This window comes from Zingiber officinale, chromosome 5A, assembly GCF_018446385.1.
Source record: "Zingiber officinale cultivar Zhangliang chromosome 5A, Zo_v1.1, whole genome shotgun sequence".
Taxonomy (NCBI): Eukaryota; Viridiplantae; Streptophyta; class Magnoliopsida; order Zingiberales; family Zingiberaceae; genus Zingiber; species Zingiber officinale.
In genome coordinates this window covers 122,633,814-122,647,847 of record NC_055994.1, presented here as the reverse complement: position 1 = coordinate 122,647,847, position 14,034 = coordinate 122,633,814, and the positions used below count along the sequence as shown (strand labels likewise).

General features: G+C 35.9%; 1 protein-coding gene across 2 annotated transcripts; it reads left to right on the top strand.

Annotated features, from left to right (window-relative positions):
• Positions 1 to 2,110: 2,110 nt before the first annotated feature.
• LOC121981537 (protein ACTIVITY OF BC1 COMPLEX KINASE 1, chloroplastic-like) lies at positions 2,111 to 13,816 on the top strand. Of its 2 annotated transcripts, none has more exons than XM_042534108.1 (15): positions 2,111 to 2,262; positions 2,351 to 2,677; positions 2,769 to 2,975; positions 3,066 to 3,155; positions 3,245 to 3,391; positions 7,445 to 7,609; positions 7,833 to 7,973; positions 8,137 to 8,316; positions 9,715 to 9,910; positions 11,519 to 11,646; positions 11,852 to 11,923; positions 12,898 to 13,010; positions 13,098 to 13,245; positions 13,329 to 13,398; positions 13,491 to 13,816. In XM_042534108.1, exons 2-15 carry the CDS (start codon positions 2,384 to 2,386, stop codon positions 13,553 to 13,555), a joined length of 2,016 nt encoding a protein of 671 aa, XP_042390042.1. In that variant the 5' UTR covers positions 2,111 to 2,262; positions 2,351 to 2,383; the 3' UTR covers positions 13,556 to 13,816. The 2 variants fall into 2 exon arrangements, with proteins under 2 accessions (XP_042390042.1, XP_042390041.1); XM_042534107.1 differs by having other exon boundaries at positions 2,111 to 2,274.
• Positions 13,817 to 14,034: the final 218 nt, after the last annotated feature.

Genomic DNA, 14,034 nt, shown 5'->3' with positions numbered 1-14,034 from the left:
GGATGAGAAGGAGGCGCGCGACGTTTTTCAAGGAACGAGAAGCCGAAGCGAAAGACTGCTCGAAAGCCGGAAATGGGTTCGGGTGAGCCCTATTCTGAATGATCGAAATCACCCAAGCAAGTGAAACTGAAGCTGGAGCGGAAGACTGGGTTGTAACCAAGTAAACCTCGTTATGCCTCTTATTTCTAGTTCTTATTTAATTTATGCAAGTGTTAGTTTAATTAAGTTATAACGTTCGAGGAAGGTTTGTGTTATTTTTGCAGGGCTATTCACCCCCCTCTAGCTTGCCGCCAAGGATCCTATAATATGTATGTCCTTGCATGTAGTGAGGCTACATTCATGCTTTAGTACGCATATGTAAGCTAAATACTTTACTATGAATAAAGATTTAGTTAAGTTAGGATTTCCCACTAGGATACACGGATATAGGAACTAATTAATGCATAGTATGGTTTTGAATGTGCTACGTTTCTTGACTCAACTATTTCAGGTAATGAGACGAATGAGACAGGAGGCATTGATGGTTGAGCAAGCTCGGGACAATGACAGTATAATCCGAAAACATTTCAATTTAGTTTTTGCATTAGTTAAATATTTCTCTTTGAAGAATAAATTCTAAAACTGTATGACTAGTACCCAAGGTTGCTAGTAGTTAATGTTTTAAGAGTTATTTATGTACCTTAGTTAAATAGAGAATTTGTTATGGATGTATGTGCAATTGAGATCCGGGATGTGTGTATATATTATATGCGGTGGTGTCGGGGAAAAGAAGCAATCATTGGAGAGAAGAAAGATTTGTCGGAGACAAGGAAGATTCGCCAAAATCGTTGAAGAAGAAGAAGTGGAAGAGAAGAAGTGTGTGGTGGGCCGGTGGCGTCAGGGAAAAGCAAATGTAGGGTTTTATTTTTGACGAATGTTAGCGACGAATTTGGAAAATTCGTTGATAACGTGACCATTAGCCACGAATTTTACAAATTCGTTGCTAATATACATAATTATTAGCGGGGAATTTGTAACATTCGTCGCTATTACTAAACTTTAGCGATGATATGATATTTCACCACTAATAATGCTATTTAGCCATGAAATTATATTTCGTCGCTAATAATTTATTGCTATTTTACTTATTTCTTGCAATGAACTAATTCGAGTACCAGTTGAGATGTGTATATTTGAGTTCATTTATAATAAACAGTGAAAATTACCAAAATAGTAAAAAAAAAAATGTTAAGAGCCTTTGAAAAGATCCTAAGTAATATTTTTTGGATCTGAAACTTGGCCGATTATGAGTTTCATCTGGTAACAAATATAGATATATGAAAAAGCTTCGATTAAAAAAAAATAGCGTATTGTTATGATATTCAAATAAAAAATTATGACTTTCAAAAATTTACTATATCACTTTTATGGAGATCAAATCTTCTGTCCCCAAATTTTTCTATCCCCGTGTTCCCTTGCCGATCGGACGGACCAGATTACATCTCAAGGATGCCTTGCACATCACGAGGATACTGCACACATCTTAAAGATGTCATGATGTCTTAAAATGTAATCTGGTCCGTCCGATCGACAGGGGACATAGGGACAGAAAAATTTGATGATAGAAGATTTGATCTTAACTTTTATGTCATTAACTAACCCCTCTTAGTTGTAGTAATTATATGATATTTCAGTTGTAGTAACTAAGCTATGATATCTTTTATCTATTAAAGCTATGCAGCATGTCAATTTAAATAGCAATAAAAAATTAGAAGAGATAATAATGGAAATAAATGATTACAAATGCATCATTTTATGATGAGTGTGGCACTCTCTTCATACTAAATTAACATAAGACATCCCATACGGGCCCATTTAATTGTTTTTCCAATACTTTTTAATTTAATAGTTTATAAGATGGACAAAATCAATATATATTTTATTTATTTATTTATTATTTTAATATAATAATGTGTTTAAAATATAATAAATTTCTGGATTGGATTGTTGGGTTGTGTGGCTACGTGGAAGTGGCTCGCTCGTGGAGCCGAACGAGACACGTGTCATTCAGAGTCGTCCACGCAACCAGTTGAGTCTTAACCTAAACGGCTTCTCTTTCTAATTTGGAAGCCCGCATTCGATTCCGATTCCCCCTTTTGCGTCCAATCAAATCCACGAGAAGGAAGAAATCTCATAATTTTCATGGCGGATGTTCCCTTGAACAGTGTTCTTTCCACTCTTTCTGATGCAGTGGCAGTGCGGCTCCTTTGAAGTTGGGACTGCGTCAGTCTGTTTGTATGCTTGGTGCTTCGTCGTGAATCGAACGGCCTTTTCGTGGTCGCGCTTTTTGATTTCATTGCTCCTCTTGCAGGCTTGAGATTTATATCTGAAAGATTGAATTTTGATGGGTTTCTGCTCGCCGAAGATCTCGATTTCTTCGGGTGCGTCGCGCCACTTCTTGCCGGGATGGGGCGGCCACGTCTCCAGCTGCAACGGCGTCGTCGTGCCGCTCAGGAAGAGGAAGAGCCGACGGGTGCGGTTCCCCATTTCAGCTGCTGCAGCGACGTCGTCGTCACCTGCGAAGATTGTCCCGTTACGGCGGAGGAACGAGCGAGCCGAGAAGATGACCAGCGCCATGGAGCAGCTCGACATCGAGCGCGGCGTCTGCATCCCCTTCCGGAAATACACACCTGATACAGTACGAACCCTCGACAACTAGACGTTTTTCCCCCAATGTATGGGTTATTAAAGTTTTCGCCTTGATGGAGATAATAGAAATGATGTGTTAGGTCAGGAACAAGGTTCTGGAATCCAGAGGTTCCACTCTGTCGCTTCTCGCCCGTGGCGTGGAAATCGTCTGGAACTTGGGATTGTACTGGTCTGCCCTCACGTACGACTGCTTAGTTGGACGGGATGAGGAAGTTGTCCCTTACCGTGCTCGACAGCTTCGCAATCTTCTCTGTGATCTTGGCCCATCTTTTATCAAAGCTGGCCAGGTCAATGTCGCATCCATATTCTTGTAGCCTTTGCTGGCGATGTATGATTTAAGTGGAAGGTAACTGATACTCGATGCAATGGTTGTTTAGGTTCTTGCAAATCGACCTGATATAATTCGAGAAGATTACATGAATGAGCTTTGCATTCTGCAGGATGATGTTCCCCCTTTCCCCAATCAGGTAGATTTTCAAATATTAATGCAATGCCATTTGATTGTTCTTCATTTGCCAGGACCGCTGATGGTTTTGATTGGCGGACTAAATTGCAGGTGGCTTTTGCTATCATTGAAGAGGAGCTTGGTCAACCTCTTGAACAGGTATTCAGCAAAATATCATCACAAACAATTGCAGCTGCCAGCTTAGGCCAAGTCTATCGTGCCACTCTGCGCGAAACAGGAGAGGATGTTGCAATAAAGGTTTATAGATCATCAACCTAAACTTTTTTATTGGCCATAATAAATCACTGCTCATTGCTACTCTTTCTCTTTTTCATTTTTTTTCTTGAGATGATAATTTATCTTGTTTCAATGGGAACTTAAACTCTTTTGGTTGGGTTGGTGACAGTGATGGTGAGGCTGCTCCACATCATCTGCATTGTCAATTAGTGATGGATGAACAATCTGAAAGTGATATTCATGAGGTCATAAGGATGTCATGACTTGCTTAAATGAGAGTCGTGACTCATTCACTAAGGACTGTTCACTAATCCAAAATGCTTAAATTCAATTAAAAATAGCTCACTCATCTAAGCTTGCTAATCTTTTTTGATTAGTTCATAACTCGTGAAGTGGGATAAAAGTAGGCTGTGACAATCTCCCTCAATTAAGACTGCATGTATCCATTAAGACCCGAAATGTAACTCATAGACATGCAAAGCCAAATGGTGGCTCCTTCATCACACAAACAATCCTTTTTCAATACTTTACCATGCCTAGGATCAGTAACACTTTTATATCGATTGCCATTACTTGCTTCCATGAGATCACTGCCAAACTATTGTTCAAGGTTCAAAATTTCGAGTCGTGCCAAAGTTTCGATTTTTGATTGGAATGACATTGTTTCGATATCATGGCTATGTTTCAATGCATGGTGTCGATAATGGATTGGAGTTGAAGAAGGAAGGAGATGAAACATAGTTGTGCCAAACACGTTTTAAATCTTGTACAATGTCTGGCGAAACAGTGGAAATATATCATTTCAATAAATTACCAAAATTCAATATCACTCAGCACATGTTTTTGCTTCATCTCCTTTCTCCTTCAACCTCTAATATATCACTTGCACCATGCATTGGAGCGTTGACACAATACTGAAATAGTATTTATCCAGTCAAATACTAAAACTGCGATACGACTCGAGATTTTAAATTTGGTGTTGAGTGGTATCGAGTTGTGGTGATTTATCGGAATGATATGTTTCGACTGTTTCACCTGACACGGTATGAGATTTCAAACCATGCTATCATTTCAAAATGCTCAAGAGTTATCTTTATTAACCCAAACCCACCGTGTGGAACTAAATTGGGTGGCAAAACTCTGAGAATTTATGTTAGCCTTACCTCATTTAACCCACTTGCCTCACATGATTAGTTAAACAAAAATTTATTTTTAATATATTTGTCATTAGTAATCCAAGATTCTCACCTAATTACCCATCACTTCCCATTGTGATTTGCATTGTCAGGACGGGAAAAGAACCATACCTTGCCTTCCCACCCATAAAGCTGATGCAAAGATTGGAATTGGATTATGTCTTGCTTAGTGCCATTGCTATTTCTATTTTTATTTGTTTTCACCAATAGTAATAATATGAATATGTACTTAATATAAATTATTGAAAATAGAAGGGGAGCTTTAGCGCAACGGTAAAGTTGATACCATGTGACGTTGAGGTCATGAGTCCGAGTCTTAGGAACAACCTCTTGCAAAGTACAAGATAATAAGGTTGCGTACAATAGACTCAATGTGATCCGATCCTTCCGCGAGACCCACATTGGCGGGAGCTTCATGCACTGGATTGTCCTTTTTTTATAAATTGTTGAAAATAGAGGGCATCTCATTGGTTCGTTTTAAGGAAAAGGCATGTCAGAAACCTATTGAATAATTTAATATTGAGAAAAGTGGAAGCACAATGAAAGTATATGCAGGAGTAGATAACAGGAAAATTTTATGAAGAGAGTGTGCAATGGGAAGAATGTCAAAGTATTTAATCAACCATTGGTAAACATCAAGTTTGTGTTGGGGATTGCTTTGTGAATAAAGGGTACTTTTGTTCAATGCAAATGACCCATAACATTGCAATGCAACACCAACAAAATTTTGTGCTTGTTTGCATGTATTGATGTTCACATGGTGTGTAGTGTTAGACAAAGTAGTTTTTAAATTGAGTTTTTTGTATAAGTGGGTGAATGAATCAAGCTTCTTCCAATCAAATGCCACAAATTGACACTATAATAGAGTATGGCTAGTTGTTTCCTATGGCTAATTGCAAAAGGTTCATCTTTGGTCTACATTTTCCCAAGCTTAAGGAGATAATCATCTGTAGTGGCTAGGGATCTTAACTTTTGCGATGGTCCAGCATGTGTCATATTTTTTTGGGCACCTAGATGTCCTAGAATGTGATATATCAAGGTGTAAAGCTTTATTCTCAGATAGAGTATAATCATCTAATGGAATAAAATCACACATGGTATTGGTGGTATCAATGAGGAGGAAGAGGAGGCTTATCTCATTGAATCTATTGCACAGGAGATAAAAGTCATAAAACCCTTGTATGACATGTGACTTGCCTCTTGCTTCTGTGTTGATCTACCATCATGGCTCATGAATTACTGTGGCTGTCTCAAGTTAGAACCCTCACATGATACATGAATTGTATATGGTTTCCGCCTTCGCCTCCTACTTTGCCTCTCGCCTCCCTTTGTGACTTGTGTAAGCCTCATGACCTTGCCCTTGCCCTTGCCCTGTGTGTATTTAGTGTTGGCCGTGCTTTGCATGTTAGTTGGTGGGCCAATGACAAATTTCACTTGTGCCAATTGCTGCAAAACAACTTTTTAAACCATGTGATCTACAGTGAAACCCCCTTATTGGATTCAATCACAAAATATGGATGTATAGGGTCATTTCAAGTGAAATCCTTAGTGGTTCAAGCTTTAAGATTGCTATGCAAGTCCTATGGATATTGAGTGAGAATCTTCTTATGGGTTTGGGGCTATACGGGCCATTTTGTCAATGCTAAAAGCAAGGTTTAAATTTTTGAGTCATGCCAAAATTTCAATTTATGACTAGAATGATACGCTTTCAGTACTGTATCGTACCGTAATGATATGATTTTGATAATTTTTAACATATAAATATATTAATTAAAAAAAATTATTAATATTTGATCGGCATAGATGTTTGTCATTGAGTTATGTTTGAGAGGTTGAATATTGACATCAAGTTTTGATATTATCTTATGAAGTATTTGATGCTTATTGAGTAAACAATTTAGGATTAGTTGAAGTCTTCCCAGTAGACATGGCAGTATGAAGTTGGTTTAAATTGTATTTAATTTCATCAATTTAAAATTAAATTAAATTTGTATATACAATAATTTTATTTATAGTAGTATATTTTATAAGGTTAGAAATTATATTTTTTTTATTTATTTATTCTAATAATTTGTTTCCTCCATCTTAAAGAGGTTTATTTTTCTCTATTTATCTCGTGGACAGATAAAGAAGGGAAAAAATTTGACCATCTTAAAGTCTTTTTACCTATTTATCTCGTGGATGGATGGAGAGAAAAATTAAATAAAGAATTTTTTTCCTCTCTATTTATCCTCGTAAACGCATGAAGGAGGGGAAAAAATTAATGATGAAGGAAAATAATTCACAGATCAAGGAGGAAAAAAATTAAAAGAGGGAAAGGAATTTGAATTAATTGTCTAAAAAATAAAATAAAATAAATAAATAGAGGATGCCATGAGATTGTGGTGGCCTCGCTGCTTCGAACCTGTACTGGTGTTGGTCGGTAGGCAGAATGATGAATTCAGTTTGTGTTGGTCTATGTTGACCAGCATGGCATCGTATTTTATACCATGGCTAAAAGACTATAAATTGTACTTTGGGCCAAAACTAGGAAGGTTATTTGATTTGGCTATTAAAAAACAACTAATCCAACACACTTTAATGAAAGGATTATAGAAGAGATAATAGTTTCCAAACTAATTTTTAGTAACTATGAAATCACTATTTGGAATGAAATAGAAGAGCAACATAGGGTAGAAATTTTCACCTTTTAGTCTAAAATATAATTCTACTTCGTTGGTCCTAATTATGTTCTCATGTCCCTTTGTACAACCAGTTTTATATAGTTTTTCCATTATCATCTAATCTTATCTTGGTTAATTGTAATCAGCAGCTTATTGCATGGTAATTTCTAGTATTTCAAGTGTTTTGCTTATGAAGTGACTCATTTGGTCTTCAGGTGCTAAGGCCAGAGATAGAGCCCATAATTTACCGTGACCTTTTCCTGTTTCGTACTTTGGCTTCATTCTTGAATGGTATCAGTCTGCAGAAATTAGGCTGCAATGCAGAGCTTATTGTTGATGAATTTGGTGAGAAACTATTGGAAGAACTTGACTATACTCTTGTAAGTCTGCTCTCCATTGATACAACTCTTTGAATTGATTTTCTTACACAATAGCTTCATTACACCTCTGACTAAAGAAGTATACCATCCTCCTTTTGAAAATTTCTTCTAAAAGGAAAATCCTAGTTAACTACTACAATAATGCAGAGTTCATTCAAGTAAAGCTGTCACAAAAACACATAAAGCAGGCATTGTTGTTGTTTTAATCTTTATTTTCATACAGGAAGCTCGAAACATTGAGGACTTCATCGAAAACTTCAAAGATGATCCAACTGTCAAGATCCCACGAGTTTATAAGCAATTCTCAGGTTCACGTGTGTTAGTAATGGAATGGATTGACGGCATTCGGTGTACTAATCCTCAGGTTAATGTGCAAATAGAAAACTATTTCTATAATTGCATTTGACTTATTTCATTTTAATTTTCTGAAACTTGTACATCTTAATAGTTAAGTGAAAGGAGGAAAAAAAGATTTAGTAATTGTACATATTAGTTAACTTTGTTCTATTTTTGTTTGTAATCATCAGGCCATTAAAGAAGCAGGGATTGACATAAATGGATTCTTGACAATTGGTGTTAGTGCTGCTTTGAGACAATTGTTGGAATTTGGGTTATTCCATGGAGATCCACATCCTGGAAATATTTTTGCCATGCGCGATGGACGTATTGCTTATGTTGACTTTGGAAATGTAGCTGTCCTTAGTCAAGTGAGTTAGAAATAGCTTTCAGGTTATCTTGTACATAAATGTTGTTTTCTTTGTTATTCAATTACAGAGTAATTCTTTTGCTGATATAAGTTGCATGACATACTTCATTCCTTTTTATATTTGTTGGTTTTGGACTTTCGGCTGGGTATTGGAAATCTGGTTCTTCAGTAACATAGCATGCAAGAAAAGCCTTTCTTTATTATCCTAAACTGAATAGGAAGAAAGAATTATCTTTGTCATCTATATGTTTACGCATACAACTGAAGCAATAATGTGCCATCAAAGATTTTGTCTGTGTTTTCACCTGGACTGAAACATATTAGTCGAGAAAGAAAGATAGGGCTTGGTAGAGAACATGTAAACATCCTACTACTTGCTCCTTGAACTTCTGTTGACTAAAGCATTATTCATGACTGAGCACTTGGTGATGACGCATCTGATGGGAATGGTTGGAATGAAGGCCCACTATGCATAGTTATTTTTCTAGAGAGTTTAACACTGTTTCTAATGTGCTCCACGGTTCTAGTGGGTAGTTCTCTATAATTTACTACGAACAAGCTGATGAGCATTCATAATTTTCTACAAACTTGGCCCACCTTAAGAAAATTATTTCTTTCTTTTGAAAATGATTGAAATATGGAAATAGAAGTAAGAGCAGTGATAGAAGAAATGCCTATGATTTCCAACTTCATTTGGATGGTATATCCTCATGTTTGGTAATACACAACAAGCGAAGTGCTCTTTGGTAATACATTGTTTCAAATTCAAAAAAGTCATAGACATGGTTTCTATGATATAGTTCTCTTCTTCATATTGCTTGCTGGCAATAAAGTCAATGGTGGTAGGGTTCAACTTTGTAGTCTTCATTTGGAGTAAAACGAGGCATGTAGCCATGACCAATCTTAAAGGAGAGAAGTGATTATTTTTCTTCAAGAGTTAATGATTATTTTTGGAGATTTGCCTCTCAAAATACATTTTGAAGAAAGTAATGGTGGAATTCCGGTTGCTGTCTTTATAATTGAGTAAAGAAGTCCATGCATTAAAGTTGTAGAAGAGAATAGATTTCATCTACCGACAGTGCGCAAGGCTAAAGTTGATCATTTTTTTGGTGTCCATATACAGTTTGCTCCACCACAAAAGTAACTGACCTTAATCTATGCCTACCTTGTAGAATGTGAGCATTATCCAATTCTAGCTCTCTGCTTCTAATAATTAATTTATGAACTAAATGGTTGGAAATTCCAAGAGAAGTGCGTTTAATTATTTGGAATTTGGAGCATAGGACATGTTTCAATATCCTTGTTTCTTAATTTTCACAGTTTTAGAACTAGCCTTTTGACTTGTTCTGACACATGACTCATTTTCCTTTTGTTGAATCTCTCCATCATTTGGTTTCAGCTAAATAAGCAAATCTTGATTGATGCTGTTGTACATGCTGTCAATGAGGATTATGCTGAGATGGCAAATGACTTTACAAGGCTTGGCTTTCTCGCTAAAGACACAGATGTCTCTCCCATTATTCCAGCCCTAGAGGCTATCTGGCAAAATTCAGTTGGCAAAGGATTGTCTGACTTCAATTTTCGAATTGTCACCGGTACAAATTCTGGCCTACATTTTTGTTCAAACCTTGCATTCCAGCTTGCCTACATTTTTGTTCAAACCTTGCATTCCAGCTTTTTCATATTAGTATTTATTCTCAATTTTATGTCTGCAATTTTCCTTGGGTTTTCAATGCATTTTCAAGTAATCTTAAATGCAATGTTTCATGATTGAGTATACAATTTCACGAGAATCTGTATATCTATGAGTTGAAGAAGCATTTGCAACATTGATTTCAGTTGTTAGAAGTATCTTGTATAAGAGCATCCACATCAACTACCCTATCCAATGATTTTATCCTAAATTTTGGATAGGGTAGCTAAGAAAACCTTTACATCAGCTACCCTATCTATTCTCTAAATTTAGATTTGATGAATAGTGATTCTCTAAATATAGGAATTGAAACTTTTACCCTAAAAATAAAATAATATTTCTTTTCAATCTCTCTCCTTCCACTGATTCTTTTCAATCTCTCTCCTTCCTCTCATTCTTTTCAATCTCTCTCCTTCCCCTCATTCTTTTCAATCTCTCTCCTTCCACTCATTTCATAAATATAATAATAAAAAAATAGAAGAAAAAGAAGAAAATGATAAAAAAATTTGAAGATAATAGAAATTTTAGGGTAGTTGATGTAGTGTGTAGTGAAAAGTGATTGTCTAAATTTAATAAAATGAGTTATTTATCCTAAATTTTAGATATATTGATAGGAAAACTGATATGGGTGCTCTAATCATCACTGGTATTGAACTCGTGTGGAATAATAAAGAAACATCTTTTGATATTTTCGGAACCTCATCCATACTATGGGCGCTTCAGCTTTAGATGGTTGAAGCGTTGGGACTTTTCCCTAGCCTGATGTGGAATGTAGAAAGAGCAAATATTCTGAATAAGCTTGTGTAATTTAATGTGAATTTGCAAATGCTTGTGGAAAAAAACTAAACATTTTGTGCACAAAGAAATTTTTAACATCTACTATGTATGAGTTCTCTTTAATTTGTTCCTTTTTTATTATTTATTTATAATTATTTACAAGAAAACAACCAATGCCCTCTGATGGTTGCGGGATGTTACCCATATTTTGGTTTTGCAATTCCTTCAAATCTCACATAGAAAAGTTTCACAACTATTTTCCATAAGATAAAAAAAACACTAGCACTAGTAACAAAAACCAAGTTTCCAAATGTTCTTGTGTTATTTATGACATATTTGGGGTCCCTTCTCATGAACAATATTTGTTATCTATTGTGGCCAATGTAGTGCCAAGTATGATGGGTGACTCTAAGGAATCTTCTTCAGACTCAATGACCTATCTTTTATTTGTATTACATTCAATTAAGTTAATGGGATGTTAACCGTTGTCCGTGTACAGTTTAAATTTGTTGAGAATCAACAGAAGACATTGAATCTGTTTAACTGAATTTGCTTCGAATGATTGGAAGCTCTTATTTGATTGGTGCATATTCTGAGGTCTAACTGTAGAGATTATGCTTGTATTTGTAACAAAGTTTGATTGTGACACTTTTAAAATAATGTTTAATAAGATTTTATTGATCCATAAAATCTTGAAAGTTGTTTTTTATAGTAAAATAAATGTTTCTTTCAGGGAAGTTCAATCAGCTTGTGTACAATTATCCAATCCGTATTCCAGAGAGATTTTCTCTTGTTATTCGTTCCCTCTTGACTCAAGAAGGAATTTGCTTCACACTTAAGCCAGATTTTAAATTTCTCGAGGTAAATTAAGATGCTATATTGCAAGTATTTGGCCAAAGAGCTGTTCTTTATTATACATATACTTTTTCGTAACTTATGTGTGCAAATATGTAAATGTAGAGATGTCTTGATTATTGGTAACATTTTCAGTAATTGTTATCTTATATATACATGTATCGATTACTTACATGGTGTTTTTTCTTAATTGAAAATTCTGTCTGTCTAGGTTGCTTATCCATATATAGCAAAGCGTCTTTTGACAGATCCAAACCCTACTCTCCGGGAACGTCTCATTCAGGTTTATTGCTATGCAACATAGAATTCTTTCTTCTAAGCTTGAATACCATATATGTTTATGTATGCATGTGCTTTATGTTTGCTATCTATCCAACTCAAAAAGATTCAGATAAAAGCAGTACCATTTTAGTCATGGTCTAATTTACTCGGTGTCAAATTGAGAGAATTATCAATCTCGAGCATCATTTAGAACATAAGATCAGAATAATTGAACTAAGAATGGCCATTGTTTTGAAAAATGGCTGCATACAGACTTGTACAATGAGGGATCACATTGGCAGCAAAAGGTGAAACCGTCATCTTGGCGGCCCCCTCCAAGGTGGCCCTCTATTGTCGGGAAGGGAGGTAAATCACGGGGAGCTTTGCCCAGCAACATCAGCGCATGCTAGGAGGGGTTGAAGCAACCAACGGGGCATTCCACACCCATTGTGATCACATAAGATTATACACACTAAACTGGTGTCTAATTTGTTAAAATTCAAGTCAATATTGTTTTGATTAGAGCAGTTTTAGTCATATAAACTGACCAAATTTGTTCAACTGATCCATCACTAATTAGGTCAACATGAAAAGATTGCTTAGGCTAGTGACAGTGAACATGGATAGATGTAATTTGCTTATTTTATACAGTTTATGACTGATGTTCTCCATTACTGTCAACATTTTAATGTTAACTTTAGTTAAACATTGGTCACATATGCATTGCAAAGTGCTCCCAGATTACATGATATACCGGTGACTAGTATTTGGGAATGAGATCGCTGAACGTTCTTCTATATAATATATTCACACTCAAAGTTTGCCACACAAAAAAGGAATCCGTAAAATAAAATGAAACTAAACGATGGACTTATCATACAGCGTGGGTTATGTTTGATAAATTAAGATTATCTTCTAGTAGTTTCTGGTAAATTGAACAAACTTGAATCTAAAGGATACTGCACGATATATTTACTCGCTTTTATGTCTTTGTAGGTTTTGTTTAAAGATGGAGTGTTCCAGTGGAAAAGACTCGAAAATCTCATTGTTCTTGCAAAGGAAAATGTGGCCAAGATGAGCAACAATCCTGCATTACAACATAACAACATGTCTGTAACATATGCCGTTAAACATGTTTATCGTTTCGTTTATTTTTGATTATTTCTTGACCTTTTTTTTTTTTTATGTCTATTCAGTCGTAGTTCGAGGAGCTTGCAAGTTGCAAAGAAATTGGATCTCACGGAAACCATAAAGGATGGAGCGCGAATGTTCCTCATTGATTCAGGGATTCGGCGTCAAATGATCATGGCTTTGACCGAAGATTCCAAGCTTCACATTCAAGAGGTCGATAATATATTTCTGAATGTAGAATCTTGTTCTTTCCACCCGCACTAGTTTACTGAAATTTGCTTGGTTTCCTTTTGCAGCTCGTAGATGTATATAGGTTGGTCGAGGATCAGATTGATATTCCCTCTGTTGCTTTGGAGGTCCTGCAAGGTGGAGTATTCGCCGCTCTTATTGTTTTACCTTGGCACATTAGAAACTCGTCTTGAATGCCAAATTAAGACATACGTATCGATCGTTTGCAGACTTGCCGAATGTGACACGTGATTTTATGCTTGCGTGGACCGATACCATCCTATCCGACCGGTGAGTTTGTCATGGTTTCATCATTGTCGTCGGAGTGGGATCTTGATATGCCCCTGAAGTTTTGGAGTTCTCCCTGTGGCTGAATTACCGACACCCCTTTCACTTGTTTTTTTACACAATCTAATTGTTGTAACTCTATTGCATTACAAAATCAGTCGATTCGATCGGCTTTCTTCCTTCAAGGTGTAAATCTCTTCATCATGCTGTTAGTAAAGTTCAACTGATTCAAATATAAATATAGGCCTTATACAAATTCTTTCTCCTCCATTGGAAACTTTTTAAGAAAACTTTGATAAGGTGCTCTTTATGATGTGTGTAAAAAATCAAAACGGTGTCTTTTTTTTTTCGTTATCGTCGAAAAGAACGCTCAAGTTATTAAAAAATAAAATTTAAAACAAAGTCGTATCTCATTTTCCATCTCGAAAATATTAAAAATCAAATGGGACATTTCTTTTTTTTTTTAATCGAAAGTGTTAGGATCCG

Bases quoted from the DNA above. Each gene is read 5' to 3' on its own strand.
- LOC121981537 (XM_042534108.1), top strand. From the start codon at position 2,384: ATGGGTTTCTGCTCGCCGAAGATCTCGATTTCTTCGGGTGCGTCGCGC. The intron at 3,392-7,444 runs GTTTATAGATCA...TTTGGTCTTCAG, and splicing joins GAGAGGATGTTGCAATAAAG to GTGCTAAGGCCAGAGATAGA. The intron at 11,647-11,851 runs GTAAATTAAGAT...CTGTCTGTCTAG, and splicing joins CAGATTTTAAATTTCTCGAG to GTTGCTTATCCATATATAGC.